Raw genomic sequence first — 7338 nt, 5'->3', positions numbered from 1 at the left:
ATGTAGTCCCTGAAATTGGGTGTCAAAAATCAAATATTTAAATAATTATTATTTTTTATAATAAAAAACTTGAAAAAAAAAGAAGAAGATGCTTCTTCTGCAACAACCATGGTGTCTCCTCCTCCTCCCCACTTCTTTCAAGCCCAACAAGTCACTCACTTTCAAGTTCAGCACTTCCAGATGGGGTTGTTTGGCTGCGATTACGTTTGTTGTCAACTGGAATTTTATCTTGCCCTCCTCATCCATCTCGGTCTGCAGCCACACCCCGGGCATTGCAGCCCATAACCCGCTTCGAATCAACTCGACCGAATCATCAACCATGACTCATCACTCATTGTCACCGTTGCAAATGTAATTGTAGCCAAACACAGCCCCATCGAGAAGGCTGAACTTGAAAGTGAGTGACTTGTTGGGCTTGAAAGAACCAGGGGGGAGGAGGAGGAGGAGACGCCATGGTTGTTGCAGAGGAAGCATCTTTTTTTTTTTTTTTTGAAGTTTTTTATTATAAAAAAAATATTTTTTATTATTTAAATATTTTTAATTCATAAAATAATATTTTATTAAATTTTTGGGATCCATTTAAGTGCCACGTCAGCACTTAACAAAGTTTTTGACGGAATAGTGACAGAATGACCACATTGATTTATGACACCCAATTTCAAGGACTGCATTGATTGATTTTCAATTTCAGGAACCACTTGATGGGCTGAGTCAATTTCAGGGATCATTTGTGATAAAAACCCTAAAATAAAAGGTACAAAAGTGCTTGGTACAATGTCCAGCAGTTTTATTAAGCGAGGACAACAAGGTTACACATTCAACAAGCGTGCAGATGCACAAGTACCAGCTCTTATAGCTTAGTTTGCATGCTAGGCTCTCTTTCCCACTGAAACATAAATAAACTCTAAATTAACTACTAAAACTAGCTAGCTGCTGTGCGAAAACTCCCCGGCAGCCACACTTCTGAGTAAGGATTAGTTGCTGTCATGGCTCCTGGTCTGGTAACAGATGGACAGAGGATCTAAGTTCAAAACTTGCCAACTAAAATCATATGACCTAGGTCAAATATATTAGGCCGTAAAAAACGCTGTTTTTTTATAACCTACGTATGAAATATATACCTTAATCTGTGTACTTAGTTCTCTTGTTCTCTCAATGCTCTCATGCCCCTGCAGATCCACATTTCTTGATTTTTGCCACGCAATTGTCTTTAGGCCTAGTATGAGGCAAGTACATCAAGGGGCATCCCGGATTAGTGCGTTCCATCCTGCAGCATTGATCAAATCACCGAAACATTAGAAGATGATTAAAAATATAACAACTGATTTCCAATTTTAGTCTTGTAGAGGCAATTGGTTAAGAGTACTCACTTATAATTAAGGAGGAAATGGTGTAGGAAAATAGCTATTTCCAGCTTAGCAAGATCATTTCCGGGGCACAGATGGCTTCCAGCTCCAAAGGGAAGAAAACTTAATGCTTTTGGTGTGTGATTCTGGGCCAGCAGAAAGCAATAAACCAAGTCAGATGTAAGTACAAATTATTGTTTGTCATAATTATTAGTAAATTATAGTGCTTAAAAACTTACATCCCATCTGGAAGGGTTGAATTCCATTGGGTTTGGATATAATTCAGAATCATAGTGAATGCTCCTGAACCAAACCAATACTTTCCAGCCCTTGGGAATGCTATAACCTGAAAACCAAATATTAAGTAAATTTCTGAGATCTAGCAGTTATTTGAAGAAAAATGTGTAACGAGTGAAGATACTTATGCAGAGTAAAAATACATATGAAAAAAAATCTTAACCTACCGTTTATTTTGACATCCTTCTTTGCCTCTCGAAAGACGGTGAGTGAGAATGTTATCACGCGAAGAGTTTCATCTATCACCTATGGAGTTTAAAACAGTTTGCTGGAACCACTTGGCAACAGCTGAATAAAAACAAAAATGAAAATGAAGCCATTTTTTTTTTACCTGGGAAAGATAGTCCATTTCTCGATATTCCTTGAGTGTCAAGCCCTTCTGCGTTGGTGGCCTCCTCTTGAGAATCCCCTCTTGCTCAGCCTAAAGTTGTCCAAACATGATTATCAAATCAATTTGAAGTATTCAGGAGTTATCAAACCAGAATTCGTCAAAAGATATCAAGGAAACGATCACTTCTCTTCATTGAACAATCTTAACAACATAAATATCTATTAATTTGAAACATGCGGGCTAATCTAAGTGGATTGATTACGCATGCAAAATGAAAGCTAAAATTTGTCGCTATGGTTGACAACGCGCCTGCACAGGTAAATCAGTCCCCTAATATTCAAAAGAAAAATGAGACAAAGGAAAAAACTACATTCAAGATGAACTACCCAAAAATATGTTAATTCAAATACCTTAGCTCTCTGGAAAGCTTCTGGGTTTGCTTGTAGGAAAACGGTAGCCCACATTATGGTATGGCCAGAAGATTCATGGCCTGCATTCAAGTACATTAGCAGTACGTCTATAATGTCCTCATCGTTAAGTTTTCTTCCATCGTCATCCTCAACATCCAGCAGAGCGTCCATCATATCTTTCTTCTTTACATAGTAGTTTCCGGACTTTCTTTGAGCTCTTCGCTCATCCACAATTGATTGAAATATAGCAACAAGATTTTTCCGAGCCTAAAATGGAAACAACTCAGTTAAATGCTAAAACATTACAAACACCACTGTCTAAGTTATGAAACAAAAAAACCCAACTTATCAGTTCCTCACCTTAAGTGCTTTATGGTATGCAAATCCCGGAAGATTGATTGCCATGGCTCTAACTCCGTAGTTAAGTACTGTATATTCCCTCTCCAAAGCCTCCATGACTGGCTCGCTCTCTGAGCTAAGAAAGATGTACATAATAATCTTGAAGGTAAGCTTTCTGAGTTGAGTTAAGAACTCTATTTGTCCCAGTTTGGACCATTTTTCCAAGGACGTTATGACAATCTCTTCAATGTACTTCATGTACACAGACAATGCTTCGTGACCATTGACTGGAGCTGCTGTTAGTCTCCTTAGACGTTTGTGTTCTTCGTAAGATATACCAATGAATGATTTCTTTCCAATTAGCTCCACAGTAGAAACAGGCCACCCGGGTTTGAATGCATCGTCGTCAGTCAAAACTCTTTTACTTGTTTCAGGCGTTGTAACAATGATACTTGGGAACCCGAACATGAAGGCCTTGTAGATTCCAGTTTTCCCAAATCTGCATTGTTCATTGACAAGGCAACAAAGTTACACTGAAGTTAGTCAAAAAGGAGAAACATATTGCACACACAAGATGATTGAAACTAAGCCGATAATTAACTGTCAATAATTCAAATGAAAATAGTCAACCAAAGAAGAGCTTATGTGTAAAAAATTAAGAAACTCTTCCATTCACATTGTTCAACATTATGGTACATGTGAATAATGTTCTTTCATCCATGTACCAATTTGTATTGGGTGAATTAGGCACACTGCATCCGACACTAAAAAAAAAATGAAAACTAATGAAAAAGATTTGAAAACTTTGAGTTTTAATGATAAAGATAAAATAAAGGTTAAAGTGAATAGTACCAGGATTGACTTTTTAGTGTAAATCTATGATTTTTCGTTAAAATGAATATTAACAGGAACTTTTCGTTAAAGTTCCCATTAAAAAAATGAGTGTGACACATTGCTACATGGTGACCCTACAAAAGCATGCAGGTTTGGACCAAAAATATTTGCTGCTTCTAAATCTCACAGACTATAGTGCTAGCCACAATGTCAACTTGTTATTTCAGGGTAGTTTTCTAGAGAAATGCATCATCTCCGGATCCCTTCCTACTAATCTACCAAATTAGGGAATCTGTATCATTAAAATTTGTTCCAACGGTTGAAGTTATTATAACTTTTAAAATGAGTTCCTGTAACCATTGGAACAAATTTCAATAGCACAAATTTTCTGATTTGGTGGATTAGGCGGAAGGGATCCGAGGATCCCTTTCCGTTTTCTAGCATCCATATATATTATTTAATTCTAAACTTTTTAATTCTGTTAGTTTTTTATTTTAGAAAAGGTAAAAAATAAAGAAGAATATTAAAAGCAGTTTCTAAAGAGAATCACTTGGAGAAAAAGCAGTTAGTCAATCAACTCAACAAGGTGGGAATTTATTCTTAATGTTTGGAAATGGAGTTCCACATCGTCATTCCGAATGAGTCTCCATTATATCTCACTTTTGCACTTAAATGCCAAATGGTTTCTTTGGTCATAAAATGCCAAGTAGTTGATGACGTGGGGGAAGCATATTGAAATTAAACTAGGCTACTAACTCAAAATATCAACAACTTTACCAAATCATCGCGTTACAAAAATGAAGACATTCTCAACCCATCGAAGACTAAACTCTAAAACCATTTTATTTTATTTTTCTTTATTTAAGGTGAATTGAATCTTCATTAGATAAATATCAACTAAACGCGTAAAGGAATGACCTCGTTAAAACCTGACTCGGTAAAACCACATGATGAAACAATTTTGTCAAGGAAAGAGAGTGCTGCAAATACAAAACATAAAAACATCTTTTCTTTTAATGTCTATTGTTAACCCAAATTTTTTGTAAACATGATTTGGGATATTTTATAGTTCTAGCATCCTACATGGACAATTTGGTTTAACATGCACCACCCGTTGTCTGTCTATGACTCCCACATGTACAATTAGTGTGTGGGACATAGAAGGAGGAGATAAGCCCGTCTTATCAAAGGTTAAATAAAAACCCGTCATGTTAAAATATGTACTTGACACAAATTCAACTTACCTTTTTGATAGTTTCTAGTTTAAAATCCTATGTGAACAATTTACTTGTACCGTAAAAACTAAGAGAATGTGTGAAACGTATTTACTAAGAGAATAATTTACACGACACAAAAAATTACTGTAGCAGAAGGCATTGAGCCTTCCTAAGCATGCACATTGTGGGGTTGAATAAGCCTGTGGGGCACTGCTGAAGATCACGAGTAACGGTTGGGGATTGACTGCCAAAAACAAGGGTTTTTTCTTTTCTTTTTTTTTTTTTTTTTTATAAAAAAAAAAAAACAAGGGTTTTTGTGCAGAAAACATACAAAATAAGGTACGGTGAAAATTTGGGAGTATTTGCATGAAGTGTGGTGCGCAGTGATCCACATTTTGGAAACTGTCCTCTACAAGTATGAAATATGCACAGAAAAATCAGTTACAAAAGTAAATTACAAGAAAAAACCTGCGGTTACAAATGTGACAGTAAAAGTGAAAAAAATGGCCAACTATAAACTGTTTTTTGTATCATTTAGTACTACGGTCTAGTGATATATTCTTCTTCATTTGAAAGTGAGAGGTCTTAGATTCGATTCTTGTCAAAGGAGAATTTGAACCACATTATTATTACCCTAATATGAAGTTAAGCCCATTCCATCTAGATAATATTGTTTGTAAAAAAAAAAAAAAAAAAAAAAAAAAAACTTTTTTGGTAACGTTGTTTATTCTCTACTTCACTAAAGGTTAAGTATGGTAAGACAGACGTACAGCACAAACTTTCCCTTGTTGGGCCAAATTGGTAAATTCAACATCAATTTACAGCACCGCATAGAGAATGCAGTGTATATCGAGAATGTACCAGATATGTAAATTGGTACTCGGAGTCATATTTTTTTACTGAATATCAAACAACATAAGAAGAACAATATAACTTTAGCAAAACCAACATATAGATAGAGAAAGAGAGAGGTGGAAATTGACCTGGAAACAAACTTGTCGAGAAAGGCCTCAGGATTGTTAGATTTGAAAGCTCTGAGGAAGGACCACATGTTGCCAATGAAAGGCAAGCCCAAGTCACCAGGTGGGAGGGAGTACTGCCTTTCACCCAGCTGCGTTTCATACAGCAACCGATTTGCATTCTTGATAAGCCACCAGAAGGCCACAAGACCAACAAAGCTCGACAGAAGTAACATCCAAATGGAAGCCAGCCCCGTTCCCACACCCACCACCAAACCCAGCACCATGATTTTCTTATGCTTTGTGATGACTCACTATTCACTCACTTAAGAAACAGGGAGTGAATAATAAACAGAGAGAGAGAGAGGGAGAAGAAGAAGCTCAAAGTTTGAGTGATATCCCTCAGGCTGTCTGTTTCCGTGTCTCTATGTTTGCTCCTTTATATACAATTTAGGCATGGCTAGAAATATAGCTCCTTGTATTAATGTGTGGGGAGATATTACAATATATATACAAGGTTATATTAAATTCTATTCAGGTAGGAATTTTATATTAATTATAATTTCAAATTACATTATTATAATACATATGATAATTACGAAGAAGATTCTAAATTAACTAAATTCCCAAAGCGGTATAAAATATGTAAAGGAAATTGTGATTTGTTTTTCCCATATAAACAAAAATGTAGAAAGTTTTTTTTCCCAGCGAAAATTCAAAAAATTTGCATAAAAAAAAAAAGTAGAAAAAAGAGAGAAGAGAAATTATATATGAACTGAAAAAAAAAACACGAAATTGTGATAGAGACATGTATAGGTGCCGGCCCTTTAAGGCTTTACCTATATTTTTTGTTTTGTCTTGTTATAAAATTGTCTTTGATTCTTTTAACTGAAATTGGATCCTCTCCTGAGCTCACGATCTGGATCCTCATGAGCAGCCTATCTAGGCTTTTCAAACTTGATTCAACGGTTGCAATTATTATAACTTTTAGAGAGGTCTCCTGTTTGGAGTTGTTAGATCAAAATTCAACGGTCTTGATGGGCTGCTGCACCAATCGTCATTCGTCATTTGTGTATATTATTATTTTGGCCTGTTTATTATCTAAAATCCATGTAAAATAATGTTTAAATTTGGACTAACTAAGATCCTTCTGGGAAATTAAAGAAGAAAAATTCGCAGGCTAAATGCAATGTATACAGATTCTTAAAAAAAAAGAAATACAATGTATATCCATAGTTAAAAATTAATAAATACAATTTACATAAATATTAACTATACCATGTAAAAACAATTACTATGTTTATTATGAATTTGAAGTGACTAGATACTAAGGATAATTAATATACACCTAATACAAAATTAATAAGGATAAGCGTGAACTTACCTACTTGGAATCCCATCCAAATCCACAACCAAATATGGTAAGAGAAATTTTATTTAATTGCATGTTTTGTTTGTATACAACCGACTTACTCTGTACACCTACATACTAGTTTATTGAACTCTAATTATCTTGTTACACCCAAAAATTAGTTCTTACACTACCCTCACTTATTAAAATATATATATATATATATATAATTTTTTTTTTTTAAAAAGAAAAAA

General features: G+C 35.0%; 1 protein-coding gene across 1 annotated transcript; it reads right to left on the bottom strand.

The window, feature by feature from the left end:
• Positions 1–748: 748 nt before the first annotated feature.
• On the bottom strand, positions 749–6250 carry LOC126609765 (ent-kaurenoic acid oxidase 1-like). The gene is made up of 9 exons (XM_050277698.1): positions 5758–6250; positions 2745–3222; positions 2385–2651; positions 1975–2064; positions 1811–1889; positions 1586–1692; positions 1371–1492; positions 1122–1267; positions 749–998 (listed from the first exon to the last, which is right to left on the bottom strand). The coding sequence occupies exons 1-8, from the start codon at positions 6018–6020 to the stop codon at positions 1162–1164; spliced, it is 1512 nt and encodes a 503-aa protein (XP_050133655.1). The 5' UTR covers positions 6021–6250; the 3' UTR covers positions 749–998; positions 1122–1161.
• Between the last annotated feature and the right edge of the window lie 1088 nt (positions 6251–7338).

This window comes from Malus sylvestris, chromosome 2, assembly GCF_916048215.2.
Source record: "Malus sylvestris chromosome 2, drMalSylv7.2, whole genome shotgun sequence".
In the NCBI taxonomy this organism is placed as follows: Eukaryota; Viridiplantae; Streptophyta; class Magnoliopsida; order Rosales; family Rosaceae; genus Malus; species Malus sylvestris.
The sequence above is the reverse complement of the archived record's forward strand: the minus strand, read 5'-3'. Positions and strand labels throughout refer to the sequence as shown.

Coding starts and splice junctions, on each gene's coding strand:
- LOC126609765 (XM_050277698.1), bottom strand. CDS start 6,020: ATGGTGCTGGGTTTGGTGGTGGGTGTGGGAACGGGGCTGGCTTCCATT. Junction 2,652..2,744: donor CATACCATAAAGCACTTAAG/GTGAGGAACTGA, acceptor TTTCCATTTTAG/GCTCGGAAAAATCTTGTTGC. Junction 1,268..1,370: donor CATTTCCTCCTTAATTATAA/GTGAGTACTCTT, acceptor TCAATGCTGCAG/GATGGAACGCACTAATCCGG.